This window comes from Copadichromis virginalis, linkage group LG2 (assembly GCF_057382275.1).
Source record: "Copadichromis virginalis isolate Kocher_CV1m ecotype Utaka linkage group LG2, C_Virginalis_male_GT1.1, whole genome shotgun sequence".
Classification (NCBI taxonomy): Eukaryota; Metazoa; Chordata; class Actinopteri; order Cichliformes; family Cichlidae; genus Copadichromis; species Copadichromis virginalis.
The window spans coordinates 22,612,085-22,638,473 of record NC_140619.1 but is presented as its reverse complement, the minus strand read 5'-3'; the positions used below and the strand labels follow the sequence as shown (position 1 = coordinate 22,638,473).

Below are 26,389 nucleotides of genomic sequence, written 5' to 3'. Positions count from 1 at the left end.
TAATGCCTCAAATAATAAATAGATTAATTACTAGGAAATTACCTGTTGCCATCTTTTCTTAGTTAATAATTTTCAGAGAGTTCGATCTTATTCTAATAAACAAACATTTACATATAATAATAACAATATATTAATAATGATACTATTATCACAACTGCAGATATTGACTTTAGGTTGTGCACATTGTTACCATGTGGTACAACAAGCATCAGCATGAAAAAAACTGAAGTGCATTAAAATAAAATGAGAGATCCCATCCTGCAGAGGTCAGGCTCCTGCTGTCCTTTTCTCTGCCCACACTCACGCAGGCTCTGCCCCCTCTAGCCTGCAGATGTCACTGTTGAGGCATTTTGAGCTCAATTTTGATAAATGTCCCTGCAACTATTAGGCTACATAATTATAGGTTGGCTAAAAACAGTTGGGCAATGTTTTTGGCACACTTTGGGCCCCTTACTACCAACTAACTATCGTTACAACTATGAACTCCTTTGTATACCAAAGTATTCTAGAGTCAATCTGTCTGACAGGTAAAGCTTGGCTGAAAGTGGGTCATGCACCAGGAAAATGATCCTAAGTATAGCAGCAGTGAGACTTGCACTACATTCCCAAAAGTATTCACTCACCCATCCAAATCACTGAATTGTGAGTGAATTCAGGGTTCCAATCACTTCCATGGACATTTCCATGACTGTTCCACAGTCAACTGTTAGTGGTATAAGTGGAAGCAACTGGGAACAACAGCAACAGTAGAATCACAGAGTGGTGTCAGTGGATGCTGAGGCACACAGCCTCCTCGTCCAACATCAGTGTCCTCAAAAACGCGAAGCACTTTGAACTGTTTTGAAAAGTGCTATATAAATAGTTTATTTTTAAATGTGCTTCTGGGAGAATGGTAAAACATTTCCATAAACTCAGTCCTAAAGAGTTGAAGCTGTTATCACGATATCATTAAATCCTATGGATTAAGAATCAGATGTCACTCAAGTTCATATGTGAAGGTAGACGAGTGAATACTTTTAGCAATATTGTTTACTTCTAGAAGAACTGGTAACACTGTCGTGCTCCTTGATGCATCCGCATTTAATTTGTATGTTTTGGTTTATGAAGTACTAAAACTGAGAAAAATCAATAATTGACTCCAAAAAAAAAAGTAGTAAAAATAAATGCACGAAATGTCCTATAAAAATACTGGTACCATAATTGATGAAATGTGAAACTTGCTATTCAGATTAAACTTCTCCATTTCCATATAATGTTTGTTTTCCTATATTTATCGTTTCCCATTTTCCCCACGCATTATTTTTATATGGATTTTTAAATATATCCAGTGCATTTGATTGGATATTTCTTTAATTCATTCCTTATTTTTTTCTGGATTTTTGGCAGTCATAAACTGAGAAAAATCCCACAAACTCCAATTTCCATTGGACTAATATTTCGGGAATTTATTTTTATTTTGGTAGTTTTGGTCTTCCATATACGAGCGCTAATACAGAAGAAAACACTGATACAAAAGCATAATGAAATAATTTATTTACTCCTGATGTCCGCTACAATAGCAGTCACAAAAGACGAGCAGATTACAGCCTCTATTACAGACATACAGTATAGCATATCATTTGCTAAGTTCATGCCCTGAACACTTCATAAAATGAGCAGAAGAGGGAAAAAAAAAAAAAAAAAAAAAAAAACGCATCGTGAAGGGAACAAAAACAAAGCAGAAACCCCCAACATTTTCCTATTTGTATTTTTAAAAAAAAAAAAAAACAAAAAAAAAAACCAAACCCATTCAGTAAGTGAACTGCAACCACACTTGTTTAAATTAAAAGGGCACACTTCCATAAAATGATTTACAATCACTTCCTTTTTGTACCGGTACATAAACATTTAAGGTTACAGAGCCACAGAGGGGTTCGGAAGTATCGAGTTATACGGATGGATATGAACACTGGGGTCAGGACAAATGAAACCAAATTTAGGTGCAAATATCACAGTGCAGGCTTTAACCTCTACATATTGTAGTCAGACTTTTTTCTTCTTCAAATTTAGTTGTTTCCTGCTTAAGACTCACACAGGCTGAAACACTACAGGACCAAGCATCCTGTGCAATATGTGTTGGAGAAAAAAAAAGAAAAAAGTGTAACCACAGCAGAAAGAGCAGTCTCTTTACTCACAATGTGATGGTGCTGTTTTTTTGCCTCGTGTTCCAGCAGTCACTTGATTTGGTGTAAATGACAGCACAGATGGCTTACTGCAGATAGAACGAATCCAATTTTATAACAAATGTGTTGTCCATAAATAAGAACACTTTGCCAGAAGGAACAAGGGGAAAAAAGAAGTCAGATTTTCATACTTTTATCCACAAAAATCATCCTGGTAAGAACACAGGAACTTTTAGTGTTGAGACTACCAGGAATGATCATGATTTACCACTTGCTCAGAATTACCAATTAAAGTAGCAGCAAATCATTTTTTTGGAGCTGAAGGGGAGGGAAGAAAAAAAAAAAAATGCAAACACCACAGTTCACAGCCTATACCATAAAAATATTTAGAATATCTGCTCAGGCAGCAGGAAAACAATAAGTTAAATCTTTTCTTACAAAATCTGCAGACTGTGCACACACCAAGGCCAGTGGGCCAGACATTTTCCAGCACAAAAACAGGGAAATGCACACATCCAAGTAGTCTTTATATGTCCAGTGCTCAATGTCTCTCTCTCTGGTGAGGGGAACTGGCAGGACAGATTTATACAACAGCCACTTATTAGTATCCCTACGAAGGCTGGCACCATCCAAGATCAATTAGCAGCTGGTGCGCGCAGCGACTTCCCTCAGTCCTAGTTTTACTAGGATTACCTCTTACACAAATACATCCATGGCTGTAGTCTCCTTAAAATCGAGACCCTCCATAAAAGATAGCCATAAAAACAGCCAGTCAGAAGAAAGTGTGGGGGAAAACTCCACTTGAAGGAAATGTAGTTGGCGATGTGAAGGGTCTGAAAAGGAAACCAGTTCCCTGGAGAGAAGTCTTTTCCACTCCCCCCCCCATAGTCTTAGATATCCCATGCTCATTTGGGAGACAAATCCTGGAGAGAAGCAAAGGGTGAGTTGCTGGACGAGGAAGGAGACACTCCCTCCATTTTGCCTGGCGAGTCGGTGGAGGAGCCCACGCTGCTGAGGCTTCCATCCAGTAAATCTGGAGAGTGACTGAGAGGGAAGAAAAAGGTAGTCTTCAGAAAAGTTTGCATAACTAATTCACCCTGAATGAATGCACTGCTCAAAATCTCAAATGTCAGCACTCACACTGACTCAACTTTGAGACAGAATCGCCCCAGAATCAATATACTTCGATTTCTATGGAAGTAAATAGTTCTTAAATAAAACTGTAAAACTGCTGCCAGTGAGGGGACTGACATTTGATTCCGATCAGAATCAACAAGGCTCAATAAAATCCCCTATTAATTACTCAAATCCTCTTCATGTAGGGGTTTCCTTGTTTTTCCATTTACGAGATGGTGACTAGTAATCAAGCTTGGCTTTTACAGCCAGTGTGTCTGCCTACTTGCCTCAGCACTCAAAAGCTCATCCTTATCTAAGCAGCTTCTTATTTGTTGATGGGCCTGAGAGTTACTTACCAGGAGCTGAGATCTGACAGGTTGGAGACATCCGAGGACAGCATGGTGGTGGTGCCCTGGAAGAGCCTCTTGGGTTGACTCTCCGTTTCCATCTCACCTGCAGAGTAAAAGGCGTCCAACATTTAGAAATTGACACATGAGCTGTGCGACTATTCACAAAAGAGCCAGGCAGATGAACAGGCAAAGTTTACACTTGGTGAACTTTTACCTAGTCACATCCATACTGATTAACAGCACGTTCAATCTGCAGCGCGGCAGTGTTTTGTCAACAGAGGACCACAAAGTACACATGCACACACCAACACACCCAAAATCAAAACAAATGTCATGTTTAATGATTAAGGATTCAAATGTGAACCTCTCAGAATTTGCATATTGCAATAGGTTTACTCTACTTTACCCGTCTGTGTGTATACACAGGCACACATTTACTGGCTACAATGGCAGCAGCAACAACCAGCCTGAGCCGGTTGTGACACTCGTTACCCTCTCATATAATGTTATTTCAGTTCAAAACAATGAGGTTAGAATGATTTAATATTCTCACACTGATTTACTCCATTTAGAAATAACATGCAGTCAGTTTGTTGACTGAAGAGCAGGTTCATTTCAGATGACTCAGACTGAGACTGAGTTGAGACTGCTCGTCAGACATGTAACCAAACCGAGTTGTGTGGCATTAACATTTAGTGTCCAGATCACAAGTCAAATGTTTTTCTTCCAAGAATCTTTATTTCCATGAACCATTATAGATACTGTTTAACCACAGATATGGCACAAGCACAACATCATCAAGTCTGTTTGGAAAATATTTTGAATCTCATGTATAACATCGGCTGGCATGTCTAGCCCTATTGGGCTGTTCGCTATAACGAGATACATCAGACGAAACATCTATCGTTTCATGTTACGCTATTGTTTGTTTCGTGGTATCGCAAAATAAACTGTTGACAGCAAAGTTTTTTCATTGTTTTGATGGTAACTGTAGAATTTCTTGAAGTTCTCTCTTTCTCTTATATTTAATATAACCACACTACAGATGGACAAGTGGCTGTTTTTAAGCGTTGTCATTAGCAACAACAACAACAACAACAACGGTAAAATCATTGCGTGGCTCCGCCGTCCGCTTGTTTATTTCCCCACATAAACCTTTCATAATTAAGTTGAAGATCCTGTTCAGATTTTTCAAAATAAACTGAATCACACAAAAGAGCCGTCAGGTACTAAAAAATAAACCTTAGAACAGGCGTTTCCCTGCTGCACGCCGTGTAATAAATACTCAATGAAAATTGCGGCCGTGCCTCGACTCCAGGTACACCGCGCTCAGCTGAAAACACTTTAACCAAGCCGAGTTGCCCGAGATTCACAGAATTTACAGAAAATGTAAAAATGTATTTAGTTGTCAGGAGGATGATAAATGTCTCATATCGGGATATGAGATTTTGGTCATATCGCACAGCCCTACCAGCCTAACAAGCATTTCCTGCACCACAGCGCTTAATAAATTAACTTCATCAATATAAAGACCACCGAAGACTCATTTCCACAACATTTGTCCTGTAGTCTAAGAACAGTGATGATTAACAGAAATATGCATGTCATACCATTTAAAATGTATTAAATTCTTAGATGTCCGACATTTCTTTACAAATATATTCTTCATTAGAATCAAAGCTTCAAGGCCGACATGTTGAACAGATGGCTTCTGACTACAGTCGTGCTGATGGACGATAACATCAGAGCTCACCAATCAAGACGACTTTCACCTCATTTCCCCTTTGATGCATTAAATTAAATATTATCCGATTCAAGTTTTAAGTTGCATGTTCACATCCACATCCCTCCCATAACCAACACTTTCGAAACATATGTCCGAGGGCACACAGGTTCATGCCCAGACTTTCAAATTGATCATTATAATATGACAGAAGACTAACAGGATACTTCTGACTGCATGATGGTTTAGAAACTGGAACTTAATGAGCCCACTCACCAGTTTTTTGCTTTTTGGGAAATTTTTTTGGCACATTGTGCTTTATAAAGGGTGGATAGTGCTGCCATAATGGAGGGACTATAGATCAAATCATCCAACCCTAGTTCCAACCATAAAAGAAATCTACATCATGATCAGAAAACCTTTTTAACCCTTCGCTGTGACCTTTCAGAGTAATCTCACGTAGACTGAATGGTGTGGAAGGTCACAGCCTATTGAGTTAAAACCAGTTTCTGGTTATGATGTAGATTTCCTAAATAAGTCTAAATCAGGCATTAATCACTGGATGTGAGCACCAGTCTCTCAAGTCAAAACAGATGAACACCTTGGCCATGATTAACTCCTCTCTCAGCAAGGTGTTGTAAAATAAAGTGGCCCCTGATCCCACAGCGAGAACAATGTGCAGAGGTTACACCAGACAAGTCAGAGGACTGACGCCTAAACCCTAAAAACATAAAGTAAAATATGCTTAAGGTAGCTAAAGTTTGTTTTAGGACGCCACCAGCAAACTGATGCGATTATAGCTCATCTCTTTTGAGTGGGAGGTCAATCTCATAATCTCCGTGTAAACACAGAGGGTCAGAGGTTACAAATGCCAGGATGTACATGCACTCAAATCGGCTTCCAAAACAGAGAGCAGAGGTAGGTCTGATTGCAACACACTCAGAGGGAGTGTGCCTGTTTGCTGCTGCGTTAATGTGCAAAGCCTCCCTTACACAGAGCATTGAAAGCATGTCTAAAGCACGACTCACCTTTGCGTTTTATTGGACCGAGTATGCTGGCTCTGATGCAGTTGATCGGACTTTGACTCCGTCGACTGAACAAGACAGAAAACAGGAACAATTAAAATCAATACATTTGGAAATACAGCAACAAACTGTGGGCATGAGCTGAAGTTGCAAACATAATTGTGCAAAGTTTGTAACTGACAGATTTTAACTCTTTAACTTTAAGCTGTGACAGCTCAAAAGAATTTGTACTCACCCAAATCGCCGTGTTGGGCTGGGTATTGGGCTGGGAGTGAGACCATTGCTGCTCACCAGAATTTGTAGTGAAGGAGAGAAACACTGCTGCTTGTAGGAGGGGGAGAGCAGAAAACATAGATAACGCATTAGATAAATCTGCAACTGATAACATTCAAGTGGTGAAAAATTACTGCTTAATCGTCACCAACTTCAGACTGCTCCAAATACTCAGTTTTAGATGGTTTTACATGGTCACCTCAGGAGGGGGGACAAATGAAGGAAGAGGAGCAAGAATTGTTTGTTTCAGACCACGGAGACATTAAAGTGTAGTGCTAATATAAAAATCTGAATTGTTTTGTGGAGCTGGAAAAAAAGCCGAATGAATCTCTTAAGAGAAAATGTTGCATCTTGGAGCTGCAGCAAACTAGAAGCCTTTTTTCACTAGTACCTAATTTGGCTCGACTTTGGTTGGTTTCCACTACAAGCCGGTAACACCTGATGTGCATGAGGATGTTAAAGCAATGCAGCCCAAAGTCCCCTGAAGTCATGTGTATGAGACATGAACACCACAGCATGTTGAGGCGATGGTATATCTGCCGCTCGGTCTACAGCTTTTTGCCAGACTCTGGGATCACGGTGTTTTTTTTCTGGCCATCACGCTCGTTGCTGGGTTTAAAAGAGGGACGTTTTGATTTTCACGAAGGAGACCCTCTCATGACTCATCAAGTGATGCCACTGACTAGCCAATCTGTGAATGCAGTCTGCTGGCGTCACATTTCCAGATCGCATCGGCTCTTTTTACCAGGCACTACCGCATAATGGAAAACCTACAAACGGAGTTGAGCTGTGCTGAGCCAAACAGGTACTAGTGGAAAAAGGCTAAAGGCCTAAGAAGCTCCTGCTTCACTGCAGCCAACTGTTCCCTGTAGGCTGCACATAATTAAATTATTAGTCAACTGGGTTATAGTAAGTAACTAGATCTAGTTAATGAAACTATAATGCGATAACTGTGTGACTCTAACCACAGTTAATGTCAGATGTACCTTTTTTCCTATTCCTCTTGTTGGGGACGGGGCTGGAGACACAGGCACAAAGTCGATTCGCTTTGGAGATGAAGATACAGGCTTTTCCAAATCATTGTCACTCTAAAAAACATTAAAGATTTCACAGTTCACCGTGTGTTTACAGCATCCTTTAGTCCAATAGTAACATCACTGCAAGTGTGGGAGTATTATACTACCAACTCAGCCTGACCTTTAGAGACTGGTGGCCCTGTTAACTCCCAGTTATTTCAGCGTTACTCTAGCATGTTTATACTTGTCCTCTCTATAGTAACAAAGAGAGACCAAGAAAGGCCAGGGGCCAAAACATGCAAAACTGCCCGTCAGCAGAACATAATCAGCAACATATATGGGACAGAGTTTTTACCAGACTAAGGCTTTCCTCCCAAGAATGGCTCATCTGCATAGCAGCTTGAACTTCCCTGAGTGCACAACAACAATCAGAACATGGAGTCATCAGCCTGTCACCAACAACACAGCAGATCTCCTCATTCAAACACTGTGTATAAATGGATAGCTTACCGTTCATGTGCAGTTTCTCTGTTCATCACATCTATGCCCTCTTCCTGCAAGAGAACAAAAGAGACCCAAAGGTTTAAAAAATAAATAAATAAATTTAAAAAAAAAAAATCACATTAGCTACCATCACATCATTTTAACTTTTCTGAGTTATGTTCTTTAAAGTGGACCCATTACATTTTCCCCCTGGATAAAAATGATATGTACTCTTATTAAAATATTATTAAATATGGCAGAGAGAGAGAAAGACATCTTTTTTTGATGGGGGTCAAGAAGAAGCGCTTCAGTTCACAGTACAAGATTAACAAGCCCATTTCAGGCTCAGTCTTATCTCAGATGCTACAACTGAACCACTCCCCACCACCAACATCCATGTGTTTTCTTATGGAAATCAAGACTTGCTCTGCAGGAGTGTGATACTAAGAGTTGATTGGCTTGTTAAGATCAAGGACCCTGTGAATGCCTAAAGAGGTTGCTCTTGCATGTCTCTTACTACAGCCGACGTAGACATTGGTCTGAAGAGCTCAACTTCCACAGGAATTACTTTTACTGCAACCACCTCAATTCCTTACTTGTTTAATTTGATGAAGTCTGGTACTCGGGACCCGAATGGGCGATGAAGGAACCTGTAAGAGGAGGACATGGCTGATAATGAGTAAACACTCATTACAGTAACTCAGGCATCTCAATCAAGTTAGAATATGTTTATGAACCACTATACCATGTTGGGCCTGTTCACAACTGTAGTGCTATTTCTCCGGCACCGTAGGACCTCCTTCTGGAACACCTGGGAGTTATCACTGCAAAGACGAATTATGAACGCCTTTAACCATCATGTCAATGCAAATGAACTTATTTCAATGTGTGAATAAGGAAAGAGTTTTAACTTTGCAGTAAATTAAAGTCAGATTGCCCTACCTTAATCCATTTATCATGGGTGCACTGTTGGATCTTCTCAGGTGTCCATCACTTGGAAGTATGGAAGCTGGGATTTCCAGATCCAGTTCCATCTTTTCTTGTGGCATGACTCCTGAGCTGTTCATTTCGCTAAACAACGCTTCACCACCACCCCTCACCGATTCAGCAACTTAAAATGGCGAACCGACTCAGTAAAGTTACATTACTGATCTTCAACCTGTGCAAACTTTACATGTTCTTGAAGCAATATGAGTAAACAGGCAGTTGAGCTCACCTAAGACAAGCCAACACAGTGTAGGTAACTCTCGGCAATCTGCAAGGCCCCGTGCCCAGGGTGACTCCGGTGCTGAAGCAAACTAACGCTGTATATGTACCATAACGGCGTCCAGTCCACAAAGCAGCCGTGTGTTCACCGAAGCTGCCCCTCATCAACCCTGTCTGTAACCGGTCACCAACTTTCCTGATGGATTGTTAGAGAGCCATGGCTATACACACCGCACAATGCCTACTAACAGTTGGTCTGCTGGTGCAAGGCAGCAGTTTGTGACGAGTGGATCCAAACTACCGCTGCATGTTAGCGCCTTAAATGAGCTAGCCGTAGTTAAACTAGCCAAATGGTCGCTCTGTCCACCAACTGAACGCTCGTCTTTCAGTCTACTACAAACGACATTAAAATAGCAGAGCTACATGTAGTGATGCTGATCAGCATACCCCGTAGCTAACACCGCACAGCTAGCTAATGGAAGCCAGTTGGCTCAGCGACAACAAGAGTCCAGCTACCTAGCCCGATAAGCTAACTAGCTAAGTTAACCACAATGCCATTTTCAGAAAGAGAGAGGCCGGGTCACCGTCTCACTTCACGTTTTGTCCATCAGCCCGACAGCTACAACTGCACGCAAGACGAATTAATCCGTGTCAGCTTGAAATATTGTCCACAGACTATCAAAAAAAGAAACGCTTCTGCTGGGCACCGCCAAGAATGAACCAGATCCCCCAGATGATCACACAAGAGCGAAAAGCTAGCAGCGAAGTTCACGCCCCCTTTTTTTTAGCATTAGCAGGCCTGTCCAATAAAAGCGCTCCATTAGCCGGCGTGCTCAGGCGGAAAGTATTATGCTCCATCCGTGCGTTTGTTCCCCTCCAATTTCCATACATGCAAACGGTTTCACGGCAAGCCCCGGTATTCACCAGTTCCACAAAGAAATCAAAATTTACTCTGGCACACAAAGACGGCTAACGACGCGATAGTTTGTTAGAGACAGCTATGTTTGTCTTATTCCGGATATTGTTTATATCCTTCCTTGCGATCAAAAAAGATTAATTGAAAAAGAAAGGCATACAATTTATGAAGTATAGTCTCAATGTTTTCTGTAAGGACACTTTTTTTCAGATCTATAAAATAATTATGGCTAAAAGATTTCAGTAAGGTTTTACGGCAGTAAAATTTTACTGGAAAACAAACACCTCAACAGGTCTTGAGACAACGACAAGAGGCCCTGTACAGGATGGACTGGCCTTACTGTTTTCACGGGTTGCTTACTACCTGCAGATAACCATGTTTATTATGGTGCCAGTTTTGTGGTCATAAATGAAGTGAAGCTTGCAGTGAGGAGGCGAACTAGGCAGAGAAAAGTGGTTAATTTAAGGCTGGGTCTTGATAAGCATCATGAAACACAGCTGGTTATGGTTAAGATTAGTCTCAGTTTGAGGTAAGAGGAAACACACAGTTTCCATTAGACTTGACACATGAAATTGGAATATAATCTAGTGCCTAGAGTTAAATAACATCCAGTCAGTATGAAAACAAATGTGAGCGGTGCATCTGCAAACATGAGTGGCTTTTCATCAACAGCACAAATTAAAAACCACAGTAATTATTAATTAGTGGTTGGCACTCTTGCCTCAGAGCAAGAAGGTTGCTGGTTAGCTGGAGCCTTCCTGTGTAGGCTTCCCCCCACAGTCTAAAGACACCGAGGTGTAATGTCCAGGGGGGTTATGACCCCCCCCCCAATAATCAGACCCAACCAATATAACCCCCTCAATAAAATTATGAATTATCTTGCATAAATAGGCTGTTGATTTTCTTTACTCATTTCAGGTATTACCAGCAAAATAGTTGCATGTTTAATGATCTGGGAATTTACCCAGATTTATTTATTTACATAGGCAGGGGTTTCTCCACCAAATACTGAGTCATCAAATGCTTATTTCAGTCAGTGACATGGAAACAGTGTATGACTTTTAGGTAACGTGTTGGGCTTTTTCTGGATATTTGGTTAATATTCTGTCTCTCTCCATTAAAATGCAACTGCTATAAAATTACAGATTTTTTGCAAGAGAGCAAACTTAAAAATCTTACAAATCATCAGGGGACCAAATAATTATCCCCCAATGTTAGCTTCAATTTCCAAATGACGATCAGACAACAGGAGCTCAAATGTTCATGATCTTAACGAGCAAAGATGGAAGACCAAATCTTGGCAGCATCATTCTGTCTCTGTCACTATTTATATTTTTTGGCACTTCGTGTTTCAATATATCAATAACTTGCTGTAATAGTAAAATGAAAAACTTTCTTTCAGGTTTGGTGTGGAAAATTTTAATGGCTGGTGCTGCAACACTGACGATTACAGAACATTTAATTTAGCGAAACTGCAAACAAAAAGGATATTTTTTAAAAAGGGGCCTTTAATTAAATTATGTGTGAATAAAACATGTAGATACAGATTAGGAATTTCAAATATTCAAATGAAAGATTCTTAACCATTAACAGTTTGTGATTGAATATCTGCAGCGTTAAAAGGATCACCTTTTATGTTACACAAAGGAAGTGCATGTCTAAAGCTTTGATTTCATTCATTTTCATAAATTTCTTCTCAGGTTTACCAATGTCTACATAATTTAATCAGGGACAGCAGCAATTTACTTTTCTACCTAATGTTTCTTCAGCGTTACAAAACAGTACCGTAGAAAAGTGAAGTATTCTTCCAAAATATACACACACTTCAATAAAATTTTACTTCCTCTTAAGGTGTCCCATAAAACAAAAAAACAAGCACATTTTAATAGTTTCAGGTAGAATTACACAAACACAAAATAATAATATTAATAATAATAACAATAATCATTTTACACAAAATACAAAATATGAAAGAGGAGGTTGTAAATCTTATGGCAGCACAACAATTACGCGACTGCACTTGAAGCTAGCAGCATTTCCCTAAAATGCTCTCAATTAAAAAATAAAAAAGGAATAAAAGTGGGGACCATAAAAGCAATATTCTAATTCAAGGTGAAGCTGGGATCCATTCTATTAAACCCAGACGTGATTCTTTCTCAAGCAATCGAATGCAAAAAAATTGAAACCTTTGCGTGTCCATGCGTGGTGATTCAAACACGGGATTATCACGTTGGGTGTATCCTCAGGGACCCTGAGCAAGCCGATTATATTCTCATGACACAATACAAAGCAATGAAATATAACATCAATGCTAAATGGAAATGAAATAACCAAATGTTGAAAACTGTTACGAGGTGCTCTTCATGCTTTGTACTTCTCCTTCCCTGTTTCACTAATGACGCAGATATGCTGGAACAGAAAAGAAAAGAAAAAAAAATACACTTAATTCTGTCAGAGATGTATAAAGAGAAAAATAGTTTTAAAATATGAGTTACAGTACTAGGAAAAAGTCTTGAGCCACTTCTTATATTTTGCTAGGAAATTAGGAAACGGCTGTAGCGATTGACAGAAACGAAAACAGAAATGGAACTACAGAGAGCAAAAACAGAGTTTGTACAAATGCAACAAACTTGAAAGTCAATATTTGTTATGACCACGTTTGTTCTTCCACACAGCCTGAATTCTTATGCTGAAAAGTTAAGCTATTCTTGGTATTGTATACTGGATCAAAATCTGACTTTTCTAGGTTCATAATAATGTCCATTAGTTTCCCATCCCCCTGAGCCATGGATTGCATTTATATAGCGCTTTTCAAGGCACCCAAAGCGCTTTACAATTCCACTTCATTCACACACTAGTGGAGACAGCTACAGTTGTAGCCACAGCTGCCCTGGGGCAGACTGACAGAAGCGAGGCTGCCATATCACGCCATCGGCCCCTCTGGCCAACACCAGTAGGCGGTAGGGTAAAGTGTCTTGCCCAAGGACACAACGACCAGGACAGAGAGCCCGGGGATCGAACCGTTGACCTTCCGGTTACAGGTTCCCATCCCCCTGAGCCACGGGGCGACCTTTTCAATATACAGATCAACTACCTGGGAACTGGGCAACACGGTGGTTAGCACTGTTGCCGCACAGCAAGAAGGTCCTGAGTTCAATTCCACCATCAGGCCGGGATCTTTCTGTGTGGAGTTTGTTCTCCCCGTGTTTGCGTGGGTTCCCTCCGGGCACTCCGGCTTCCTCCCACCGTCCAAAGACATGCAGTTTGTGGGGATAGGTTAATTGATTAGTCTAAATTGCCCACAGGTGTGAATGTGAGCGCTAATGGTTGTCTGTCTCTCTGTGTTAGCCCTGCAACAGACTGGCGACCTGCCCAGGGTGTACCCTGCCTCTCGCCCTATGACAGCTGGGATAGGCTCCAACACCCCCGGCGACCCTGAAAAGGACAAGCGGAAGCGAATGGATGGATAGATGGATGAACTGCCTGGGAAATGGAATCAGTTCTTGACCCTGACAGGCCGGTCAGCTCTGACTACCAGATGATCTGTTTCGTGTATGTACAACACATACGCACACGCACACAGTGGTGCTGGGAAATAGTTGTGCAAAATCTTACTGCCACATGCTAATATGTTGCTTAAGCTCTTCACTGTGAGATCAATTGAAACAAAAGCATCAATAGAATTCATAACAAATCCAATAATACACTTAAAATCACCCAGCTGAACGTGGACATTTTAAAGAATCTGACAAAGTCAAAGTGCCTAAAGCTCAAACCATCCAGAACTCAGAGCCAGCCACAAGCCAGCGGCCTCAGTATGAGCACAGGGCCGAGGCAGTTATGAAGAAAATTATAAAGACAAGTGGAAAAAACAAAGACTTGAAACTGATATAAGAACAAAACTGATATTTGTTTTGTTCCCGTTTTGTTTGGTAAGGTAAAATGTGTCAGGTGTTTCTGCGACAGGTTCCCATAAAGATATAATTTAAAATCAGTTCTTTGCCAAGTCGCCTGCAATGTGAAGAGTCAGCACTGGTTCATCCCTTGAGTTGGGTGCGTTTTTATGCTTGATTTATTCATAGGTTAGTGTTAAATGGCTGGTTAAACTGGGTCAAACTGTTAATGAATACCTTTTGAGACAGGCTGCTAGTAACAAAGTGTCTAAAGACAACCTCTGGAATGAAAATGAGTGAAAAAGAAGCCAATGTCTAAAGAAAATCTTTGAGAGACCTTCAGAAAACCTGGAGAACTATGGCCCAAGACCATTTTAAAAACTTACAATAAAGTCTAAAAGGCTTGCAAGCAAAAGAAATGAAATATTAGAGGGCTCAAGACTTTTACACGATACTGTTTATCTCTTTCAAATACTTACGTTTAGATCTCTAAAGTACTCGTTGTAGTCTAGTGCATAACCCACCACAAATTTGTCAGGGACCTCAAACCCTACATCTGGGAGAAAAAGAAAAAGAACACGTGAAGCTTTTCTTACATCTTCATTGTTGCAGTTTAACAAACTGTTCTATGAGCTGAACTTCAACCAAAGTCTGTTAGGAATTCACAAGTTACAAATAATCAACTCACAATCCGGTCGGTAGCCAACACTTCTTGGTGTTCTCTTCACCAGCAAACTGAAGACACAAACCAAAATGACAATAAAAATCTGCTCTAGCTGCTTAAAACCCCTCAGCCTGAAACATACCAGTCTGAAGCAGCTTTCCAGTAAAACTCCAGCAGTTCAGTGAAGCCATGAATTACCTCGCTACTTTGACCATTTTAGGATTGTACTGTTTGAGGAGCTGCAATAGCGTCTTCATCGTCTTCCCTGTGTCGATAATATCCTAGAAGCACAAAAGAGGAGCACAGATAAGCACTACTGGAAATAACAGCTGCCTACTTTAATACAGATGAAAAACAGTACGTACCTCCACAATCAAGACATTCTGTGTGCAAGAAAAAAGAAAAAGCCATTAATCAAGTGAAAAACAAGTCATCTTAAAATGCAACTGAGCTGAGTAGGAGAGCTGTGGTCTCCTGATTACACAGGGAATGCTTGCAACAGTGCAAAAGGCTGTAACTATGTGGGAGCTGTTTTACTTACAACCACATAAACAGGCCTGTTTTAAATTAATGTAAGATATTTGGGAAATGATTACATGAAAACAATAGCTTTGCTTAAATGTGGATATATTTCTTTCAAATATCTGCTCATCCTGACTGCTAGCAACTTTAGATTGGAGAAAAAACAAGGGGGTAAAAACCAGCCTTTAATATTTTTAATCATGTCAGTAGCGTTTTAGCTAGCTGTCTTTACCTTGCCTGTCAGAGTAGACAGGTCGTCTCCACCGATTACTTTGATTTCACCCGTCGACTGGTCATTCTGTGCAGACAAAAATAGGAAAAGAATAAAGGAAACCTTCAGACTGGCAAGAAAGAGTCTTTCACAGGGCGGCACAGAGTCGTGCAAAAGACCAGACAAAAGCCTGTTCTAACGTTTGAGTCTAAGGTTTATTTTTTAGCATCTGGCGGCTCTTTTTTACTTCTCATCCGTAATATAATCTGCTCTTTCACGTGGTTCAGTTTATTTTGAAAAGTCTAAACAGGATCTTGAGCTTTATTGTGAAAGGTTTATGTGGAACATAAACAAGTGGACACACAATGGTGTTACCGTCGTTATTGCTAACCACAACGCATAAAAACAGGCGCTTGTCTGTCCGTAGTGTGGTTATATAAACTATAAGAGAAATAGAGAACTTTAAGAAATTAATATAGCCACTACAGTGACCATCAAAACAGTGAAAAAATATTGTCGTAAACAGTTTATTTTGCGACACCACGAAACAAACGATAGCGTAAAATGAAACGATAGACGTTTTTATATCGTCATCCGATATATATCGTTATATCGAACAGTATTCTGGAGTCAAATATGAGCCCAACTGTATGACAGCTAAAGCTTGCATGATGCAATGGGACAATGATTCCAAGCACAGCAGCAAAACTACAACAGAATGGCTGAAAAAGAAAAATCAACGGCTCAGTCAAAGTGCAGACCTCAACCTGACTGCAATGCTGTGGCAGGAGCCTAAGAGAGCTGTGCATAAACAAATGGACTGATGCAACAAGAAGGTCAAAGACAGAAAGTCCAACCATGAAGTCTGAGGCTGAAAATGATTAGAAACAACATTTATGGGTTGTTTTGCGTTCATGCAGTTTCTTCATTGCTCTAGACAGACTTCATATTTTTTGTTTATTTTATTTTAATAATTTAATTGATGTTAAGGCTTTATATTTCCAGGCATCCCCAGTGGGCTGACTGAAAGACACCAGCATGGCCTCATACGACCATCATTTATTTGCCGAATCCTTTCCCTACTGTGCTGTTTTGCATTTTACTTTTATAATTTAAGCAACTTTTAATCATCAGCCAAACTTTTTAGTTTATTTCCACTTTTTTTAAGTGTATACTCTAAGAAAAAGTTCCAAGAGGCTTTGGTGATTTAAAGAAAAACTATAAGACAGATCAATTACATAGTAGCTCTTGAGGCGTATGAAGTCGACCGTCATTGGGATGGAGCGGTCGCTGTTCCTGTTCAGAGCCTTGATGTAGTCGAGCAGGTCTGCGAAAAACTTGTAGCCCCCTTTCAGCACACAGAGAGCCACGATGTGGTGTCCACCCATTTCCTTCATGATCTCTCTGGCCAGCCTCTCAGTCCTGATATCACACAGTTTGGGGAGCAAGAAATAGAGGATAGTGACCTCAGTGTTCTGCAACAGTCAGCAGAAGTTGTCATTTCTTTTCAGTTTGTGTCAGCAAGCAAATGTTTCTGAAAGATTTCTGATTGCTGTAAGTTTGTCTGCATTAATCAGTGAATCCAGGTTTAACAGAGCACTTTCATCCACCACTTGCAGGAAATCTCTGGCAAGTCATAGCTGTATGAATGGGACCACCCACCTGTCCAAAATGAGTCCATGTGGGATATAGACCCTCTCCAGGTCAGCAGCATAATGCTTTGGTATGCAGAAAAGGTCCAAGTCATAACCCTGCTCCTCATCACTGATCTGAAAATAATAATAAGAAAAAACATTAGCACAAAAGAATTGAAAGAAAAATCTCAGGGGGGGATTACCAAACAAGGAGCATGGGGGGGGGGGCTCACCTGACACAGGGCAACCAAGGTGAAAGAGATCAGGTTAATGGAAGTCTACTTTCCCACGAATTTTGCTGCCACACTAGTTTATCTGCCTCATTTTACCACCTAGGGCCACACTGAGCCGTCTCAAGAAAAAAACCCTGGATTCTCAGAAAGAGGAAGTTTTCCAATTTGGACATCATTAAAGCATCAATGAATCATTCCTTTGTTGCTGCTGAAGGTCTCCTCACAAACATTTTGTCCAGCAAGATACTGCCATCTGATCTCCTTCCAGAAGTGTATGCCTCTTCCTAAGGAGGTACTTGGTAATTTGTAAAATTACATTTTATGCTGCAGGTCAAACAGCAGACCACAGGAAACCAAACAACATGACTGGCATCATGTGACAGCCGCAGCACAGAGTTCGAGGAGTCGTGGGAGGGATGAGAAAAACTGAGAAAGGGACGGTGCAGAATTTGAATCAAATACAGGAATGAACGCACCAAAACTCTGGATAACACGGTTCCCATTCTCGTGCCACATGCAGCTACACTGAAATAAAGCCTTTCCCTTTAGTCCTGCTGACATGTGGGTCAGTTTGTGAACTCTTGATAAAGGCTGATACAAAGCAGATGTCATCACAGTCACATGATTAGAAAGAGTATGTTCCACTGTTACTCACAGACTTGCCGTTTGTTTTAAAGACGTATTCGGTTCATTTCCTGCTTCGTATATTCAAGAACTCAGAAATCTATCATACCAAACAAAAACAATAGAACAAGGAAAAACAAATCAAGAAAACATAGTTGTATTTGCTTTATTTGTGGGCATTTTACCCTTTATTGGAATGGGCGGTGGAGAGAAGAGACAGGAAAGTATGGAGAGAGGAATGGGGATGAAATGCAGGAAATAAGTCAGCAGCAGGCTTGAAACCAGTACTCTAAAAGTACTCTAGCCTTCAGTAGGAGTCTCCTAGTCAACCATAATTTCCCTCTTGATTAGAAATGGCAGCTATTTTAAAACCCATATACATTTAAAGCCCAAAAATAATTCAGAAAATGACAGCAGACAGCACAATTATGTGCAACAAATAGTATTATCAGATATTCTAAAACAGTCATAGAAACACCTTAATAAATACGTACCCCTGTAAACACACAATGATTTGGAAATGTGCTTACAGACTAGCCCTGGTCAGGAACAAAGGTAATACAACTAGCAAAATGTCACTCTGCTGGTGCAACATCCTTTATCTATAGAGGACAAGGAGCAGATAACAGTGAAAAGAAACAAACTTCTTTCACATACATTTACCTAATATTTTAAACTTAAGCTATGTCTCATATAACTGCTGTTATAAAGCATCAACATTTATCAAAACGCAGAAAAACAAATCCAGTGATCCAGACTGTGGTCAAAGGAATGATGACCTTTGTGCTTGCATATTGGTCTATGTTTGACAACTTGTCAATTTTTCTTTCAATGTGATTAAGACAACAGCACAGTAAAAAGATACATTTTAGCCAAATGGACACTTTGCTTTATTATCTGTGTCTGCAAATGTTTTGGGAAATCTGTTTCCCAGAAAGGATCACAAGTACACTGGGCTTAAAATGCTGGCAACAGCCTGAAAAACAGCACACCGGTTATCTATTTACTGATCCTAGTGTAGGGGCCAGGGTAGCCTGTAGTACAGTGCACAACACAAAACACACACCAACAGATCCAGTAAGGTAGGACCTTGTATTTTGACTCAGAATGATGTAAGAAAAAGTAAATGTTACTTATCTTTTGTTAACAGCTATTTCAGTCCATCTGTGTGTCTTTTCTTTAATCTTAAAAAAGCTTAAAATTCAGTACAGCTTGGGACTTTTTCCAGAAGCAGAAGAGAACTTTTTCCATCTGTGACATCAGCTCTGCAGCGCAGACATCCACACCAACATATTTGATGTAATGTCACACATACTGGTGGTGAAATCGAATTTATTTCATTGCTGGGCCAATTTAATTTTCCACAATGCAATCACTGTACACCACCAAGCAGCTCTTCTACAGTTAGCTACTTTATATTTCAGACTGAAGTGGGCAAATCGAGCCAAATATCAGTAGCAATACTAGTATTGGTATGGGCTCAATACTAGCACAAAAGGATCTATACTTTGACTTGTGCTAAATTCATTGTTTATTTGGAAATGGGTATAAAATATTTATTTATAGCCTATAATACATTTAAACAACAGAACTACTTATGACGTTGATTACTTATGATGGAAGGTAAAAATCACAGTGATTTGGTTGTCATTAAAATGTATTTAGAATTGTCAAATTAATGATGACATCTCCACTACTCTCCTCTCCATCAGCTGCCTTTACGAGTGAAAAGTATCGGTATGTGTACTGGCCCTGTATTTACTTGGTGTCGGACCGATACCAAACTGCACGCACACTCGGGATCCTAAAGGGTTTAAAGACACCACATTCTCATACAAGTGTGGAAGCAAGATTTATACAGAGGTCTAAAGCCGCCCTAACATATTCGTATAGTACAGAAATACCACAATAGACCCATTTCTGTAATATACTTACATATCTATATTATTGCTAATATATATTGTAATATATCTATATCATGGCTAAAGCACTTCTGGATGGATGAAAACTGCATTTCGTTGCCCTGTACCTGTGACATGTGCAATGACAATAAAGTTGAATTCTATTCTATTCTATTCTACACCAACATAAACACAGTGCCGTGCACCGTTACTTAGGAGCCACACTTAAAGGGCGCGTGCTCTAACACGCCCCCTTCTTTACCCCCTCGTTCGTTTCGAGCACTTTGTTATTTTGTATAATGGTTCTGCTGACAGACGCATACACCCACACGTTAGTGGGTCCACCGCTTGCGTCACGTACGTAAGGCATATGTGGAGCGCGTGTCTATAGAGCGCCACAGGCCAAGCTGTATTGAATACAATATCCATGCAAAATAAATAAAGTAAAATACAACAAAAAGTTACCGATGTGTGAGTGGTGAAGAGTACTCAGTCCACACAGGTAGCTATCATCTAATAACTGCGGCTAACAGCCCGTCCACACACAGCGTGTTTGGCTGCATGCAGAGGTAACCTCCAACCACCTTCTGTCTCTTATTTCACTTGGGAAGAACTTACCACCACACAGGAGCTGGAAGTCGCCATGTCCGTGTCAGTCCCTGCCGTTAACAACGTGTGTACTCCAAGGTGCGGACTTCAGACAGAAAACGCTACAGCGTATCCTCAGCTTGATCTCGCGGACTCTTCACCCTCGCGACAGCGTACACATGGAGCAGATAGCTCCGCTGCTACCAGAGGTGTCTGTCTTCTTCCGGGTTCGCGCCTCTGCTGCTGTCCCGTTGCAAGCACGTGATCGTACGCACAAGGGCGGCGGGCAAATCGAAAAATGCGGAGAGGGGTCAACTCCTCCCATCGTACATAGGCTGTTGGAGAGCTGCCAATCAAAGAACAAAGCTCCGTCGAAATCCAGCGAACCCGAGTTTAAGAAGATTCTATTGGTCATAGATACACGATGTTGCACACACCCACCCAACACTTCAACCAATGACCTCGCTTAAAGTTGCACTAATGAAAGAGGCTACCTTTTTAGGCGAAGCTGATCATCATTCAGGACAGGGTGTTAACCGTTAACTTCTTCATCATCTTCTTTCGGCTGCTCCCCTTCTTCCATCTCACTCATCTCACTCCATCTCTAGCATCCTCATACCAGCCCTCTGCAAGTTCTCCTCCACTACATAATCTTCTCTGTGGTCTTCCTCTTTTCCTCCTGCCTGTCAGCTCCATCTTCAGCATCCTTTGTACAGTGTATCCACTATCTCTCCTCTGCACATGTCCAAACTGCCTCAGTTTTTCCTCTCTAACTTTGTCTCCAACCTAAGCTGTGCCTCTGATGTACTAAATTCTAATCCTGTGCATTCTGGTCACTCTCAATGAAAGTCTTAACACCTACAGCTCACTCTCCTGTCTTTAAGTCGGTGCCACCTTCTCCAAACCATAATTCAATTTTCAATTCAATTTTATTTATATAGCGCCACATCACAACAAAAGTCACCTCAAGGCGCTTCATAGATACAGAGAAAAACCCAACAATCATATGACCCCCTATGAGCAAGCACTTTGGCGACAGTGGGAAGGAAAAACTCCCTTTTAACAGGAAGAAACCTCCAGCAGAACCAGGCTCAGGGAGGAGCGGGGCCATCTGCTGCAACCGGTTGGGGTGAGAGAAGGAAAACAGGATGAAAGACATGCTGTGGAAGAGAGACAGAGGTTAATAACAGATATGATTCAATGCAGAGAGGTCTATTAACACATAGTGAGTGAGAAAGGTGACTGGAAAGGAAAAACTCAATGCATCATGGGAATCCTCCGGCAGCCTACGTCTATTGCAGTATAACTAAGGGAGGATTCAGGGTCACCTGGTCCAGCCCTAACTATATGCTTTAGCAAAAAGGAAAGTTTTAAGCCTAATCTTGAAAGTAGAGATAGTGTCTGACTCCCGAATCCAAACTGGAATCTGGTTCCACAGAAGAGGGGCCTGAAAACTGAAGGCTCTCCCTCCCATTCTACTTTTAAATACTCTAGGAACAACAAGTAGGCCTGCAGTGCAAGAGCGAAGTGCTCTAATAGGGTGATATGGTACTACAAGGTCATTAAGATAAGATGGGGCCTGATTATTTAAGACCTTGTGAGGAGCAGGATTTTGAATTCTGGATTTAACAGGAAGCCAATGAAGGGAAGCCAATACAGGAGAAATATGCTCTCTCTTTCTAGTCCCTGTCAGCACTCTTGCTGCAGCATTTTGGATTAGCTGAAGGCTTTTCAGGGAGTTTTTAGGACTTCCTGATAATAATGAATTGCAGTAGTCCAGCCTGGAAGTAATAAATGCATGAACTAGTTTTTCAGCGTCACTCTGAGACAGGATATTTCTAACTTTAGAGATGTTGCACAAATGGAAGAAAGCAGTCTTACATATTTGTTTAATATGTTCGTTGAAGGACATGTCCTGGTCAAAAATTACTCCAAGGTTCCTCACAGCATTACTGGAGGCCAATGTAATGCCATCCAGAGTAAGAATCTGGTTAGATACCATATTTCTAAGATTTTCAGGGCCGAGTACAATAACCTCAGTTTGATCTGAATTAAGAAGCAGGTTTCACAAATCACCTCTAACACTCGACTCCACCCACTCCTACCCTGCATGCACTCTGTTCTTCACCTCTTCTCTGCATGAGTGGGAGGCAGGTATAAACACGTGCATTGCTTTGACTTACGTTCATTCTTCTCCTCTCCAGTACAAACCTGCACCTCTTCAGGCTCTCCTCCACCCACCTTCTACTCTCACTATGGATTTGTATTCTCTGTGAAAATCATAGTCCGTGCAGACTCCTGCCTGACTGCATCTGTCTTCAGTACAAACAAGTAGGGGTCAGAGCTGATAATTGATTTAATCTCACCTCCCCACCTTGAACCCATCTGTCCTACTGCACATCTCACAACCGTCTTACTGTCCTCATACATGCCCTGCACCAGCCCTACATACTTCTCTGCCACTCTGGAATTCCTCACTGCACGCAGCAGTTCTATACTAAGAAAAAATGCAGTTTTATGCTGCAACTCCCCAAATGCACCCCCTGAAAGACATCTTTACCTAAGAATTATTTATTGGTGGCACTGCACTTAATTGGTTTAGGTCTTATTTGTCAAATAGAACTTTCTCTGTCAGCCTTCTTGGTTACGAATCGTCTTCTGCTCCTCTGTCATGCGGTGTCCCACAGGGCTCAATTTTAGGGCCACTGCTCTTTTTACTGTATCTATTGCCTCTGGGTTCCATCCTTAGAAGGCATGGGATCTCATTTCATTGTTATGCCGATGACTACCAAATTTATTTGCCATTAAAGTACAAGGATGGCATCTCCATAAAACCTCTTTTGACATGTCTAGATGACATTAAAGCTTGGTCGGCTCTAAACTTTTTAAATTTTAATTAAAAGAAAACAGAAGTGTTGGTGTTTGGACCCAGTGGTCCTTGCGAGTCGTCCTCTGTAGATTTGGGACTCCTGGAAGTCTATTTTAAACCTTACTGACCTTGGTTTTAAGTTGGACAGTGATTTTAAATTGGACAACCAAATCAGAGCAGTGGTGAAGTCCAGTTTTTATCATTTAAGGCGACTGGCAAGAGTAAAATCTTTTCTTTCGAGGCAGCACCTTGAAACAGTGATCCATGCTTTTATTTCTTCCTGCCTGGACTACTGTAACTCACTTTATGTGGGGGTCAGTCAGTCATTGCTCTCATGTCTGCAGCTTGTTCAAAATGCTGTTGTGATTTATGGTGACAACCGAACAAAACACCCATTGTTGTGTTACATTATTGTGAAACCTGTTTTTATGTGTAAGTCACAATGTCTGCACACCCTAAAATTCTGTATATAAGAATATAATGACAGGTCAAAATGTAAGTGGGAAGTAGTTGAGAATTACAGACATATTAAAACCGTTTCTTTCCGTGGTCATTTTGTCACAATGATGGAAGAAATCCTATAGTCACTTGTTGACTTTCACTATAATACTACAACTCAGTTTATTAAAGACCCATCAATGATTTTCTTAGGAACAAGTGTACATGACTGTTCTTCTGAATTAACTAGATCTTATAGTAAAGTAGTACAGCCACAAACTGAGAGAATACAACTGTGTTCATTTTTCATACAATTATGTCTGATGGTATATGGAGGGTGATGTGACTTTGGCTCTGTACGCGAACGTAATAGATTTTCCAATGAAGGAACTGAGATGCATTGGAAGCATAGCCTTTGGCTAAAACGTATTACATTTACCACAGTCCTCAATCAGCAGTGTCTGGAAATTCTGACCACCATCAAAGAACGTGTGCAGCCTTTACTGAAGCTGTGTTCAGTTGTTTGTTTCAGCGTTTAGTTTCAAGTGAACTACAGCTGGATTGGGCTGAGATTCATTGCAGAAATTCTTGTGTTGCTTTTTCATGATATTTTAAGTCACTGTCCATCTTTTCTGCAAACTACTGCCCAATAACCTTTGCTGAATTTGTCTATATTTGAGCAGACAGCTCAGGACTGATCAGGCTGCTTCTAACTTCTGTCAGATCATCAGTAAACACCACAGACCCAATCCATTAGAAGCCATCATGCTCATTCCTCACACTGCCATCATTTCTCTGTCCATTCCCTTACAGGCTGATTTGAGTTTCATTTGTGCTGTTTCAGAGCTGTTTGGGCGTCTTTAGTTGTTGTTTTTTTAGCCAAGTTTAATCTGGCTTTTCTAATCCTCAGACTGATGATTTGTTTGTAACTTGTGGCGAACACTGTGGATTTCCACTCATGGCAGTCTGTCTTTATGATACACTTTCCTCGTAGACACCGTTCTTTACTTGGCTTCCTATCAGGGGTTTTTATTTTCCATGGAAATGATCTTGTAATCACTCATTACTGGGTTCTTCAACAAGATTCAACAAGCAGCTGGAAACATTTCTTGAGAGATTTTGGTCCATGTTGACATGACGACAACACTGCTGCTGCAAATTTGTCAGTGGTGAATCTCTGAATGGTGTGAATCTCTGTTCCATCACACCCCAAAGGTGCTCTACTGGATTGATATCTGACTGCTATGGAGGCCATTTGCCTACAGTGAGCTCATTTTCATGTTCAAGAAACCAGTTAAAGCTTTGAGTTTTGTGACACGGTGTAATATCCTGCTGGAAACAGCCATCAGAAAAAGGCTACACTGTGCTCATAAAGAGATGCACAAGGTCTGCAATAATAGTAAGGTGGGCTGTGGCATTTAAATGATGCTCAGTTGGTACTAAGATGCCCACATTGTTACACCCTTACCCTGAACCGCTGTTACAAGGCAGGATGAATTCATGTTGGTTACACTAAACTCGGACCCTTCCAACAGATCGTCACAGCAGAAATCAACTCATCAGATCAGGCAACATTTTTCCCAAACTTCAGTCCAATTTTGGCGAGTCCATGTGAAGTGTAACGTCAGATTTGTGTTCTTAGCTGGTGTGGGATTCTGCTGCTGTAGCACATCTGCAATCAGCTCAAAGTAGTCTGACCTCTTGCATCAACACAGCATTTTTGCCAAGAGAACTGACTTTTTTTTCTTCCCCTTTTATGTCCTATTCACTGTAAACCTGAGAGATGCTTGTGTGAGAAAGTCCCAATAAATGAGCAGATTTTGAAAATACTCGGATCAGCCTGTCTGGCACTGAGAACCACACCATGTTTCAAGTCACTTTAATCACTTTTCTTCTGATAATTAGTTTGAACATCAGCAGATTGTCTCAACCATGTTGGCATGCCTAAATACACTGGCAAAGTTACTGCCTGTGATTGGTGATCTAGATATTTATGTTGAGCAGTCGAACAGGGGTACCTGTTGGCCTGTGAGTAATAGGCTATTGTAGCATAATGATGGCTATATTTCACTTGCACTGATGACTTTTTCAGCTCATGTTGATCCCAGAAACAACTCCAAATACAACAGCCCTTTCAGCAGCCTAACCTATGTAATCAGGGGACAGTCTGTGGAACAGCTTTGAATCAACAGTACAATAACTTTTGGCCTTTTGAAAAAGAGTGCACATCAATACAGCGTTTTTGGCAAATAGCTAAAGCAACAAATGTTGCATCACTCTGTAACAACATACAGGCCTGACTGTACCTGCATGTTCTCACAGCTAGCGTGTCACATTTAAACTTTTAAAACTCACTTTTGTATTTCTCTTGCCTCCTTTCTGGGTTGTTTTTGTTTTTTTCCTTTTTTCTCGTTGCTTGTTTGGTAAATAATAAGAGAGGAAAACCCTCACTTTTAATACTCTAACAGGCCACGTGTAGGGCTTCTAGTCTCTACTACCCTTAAGACTCACTTTTAAAACAAAAACTCGATTCACTCAGTAA

General features: G+C 40.7%; 2 protein-coding genes and 1 non-coding gene across 4 annotated transcripts; all 3 read right to left on the bottom strand.

Moving 5' to 3' along the window:
* Positions 1-1,516: 1,516 nt before the first annotated feature.
* On the bottom strand, positions 1,517-10,279 carry pabir2 (PABIR family member 2). 2 transcript variants are annotated; one of them, XM_085473909.1, is made up of 11 exons: positions 9,365-10,279; positions 9,091-9,259; positions 8,894-8,972; positions 8,745-8,798; positions 8,176-8,219; positions 8,021-8,075; positions 7,636-7,737; positions 6,612-6,697; positions 6,380-6,444; positions 3,635-3,731; positions 1,517-3,206 (listed from the first exon to the last, which is right to left on the bottom strand). In XM_085473909.1, exons 2-11 carry the CDS (start codon positions 9,213-9,215, stop codon positions 3,068-3,070), a joined length of 846 nt encoding a protein of 281 aa, XP_085330035.1. In that variant the 5' UTR covers positions 9,216-9,259; positions 9,365-10,279; the 3' UTR covers positions 1,517-3,067. The 2 variants fall into 2 exon arrangements, with proteins under 2 accessions (XP_085330035.1, XP_085330026.1); XM_085473900.1 differs by having other exon boundaries at positions 9,091-10,278.
* Positions 7,811-7,967, bottom strand: LOC146717272 (small nucleolar RNA U109). The gene has a single exon (XR_014915858.1). It is a non-coding gene; the product is annotated as a small nucleolar RNA U109 (small nucleolar RNA).
* A 1,394-nt stretch (positions 10,280-11,673) lies between the features above and the next one.
* Positions 11,674-20,804, bottom strand: hprt1 (hypoxanthine phosphoribosyltransferase 1). The gene is made up of 9 exons (XM_085473887.1): positions 20,571-20,804; positions 17,223-17,329; positions 16,799-16,982; positions 15,582-15,647; positions 15,193-15,210; positions 15,026-15,108; positions 14,852-14,898; positions 14,643-14,719; positions 11,674-12,679 (listed from the first exon to the last, which is right to left on the bottom strand). The coding sequence occupies exons 1-9, from the start codon at positions 20,595-20,597 to the stop codon at positions 12,632-12,634; spliced, it is 657 nt and encodes a 218-aa protein (XP_085330013.1). The 5' UTR covers positions 20,598-20,804; the 3' UTR covers positions 11,674-12,631.
* Positions 20,805-26,389: the final 5,585 nt, after the last annotated feature.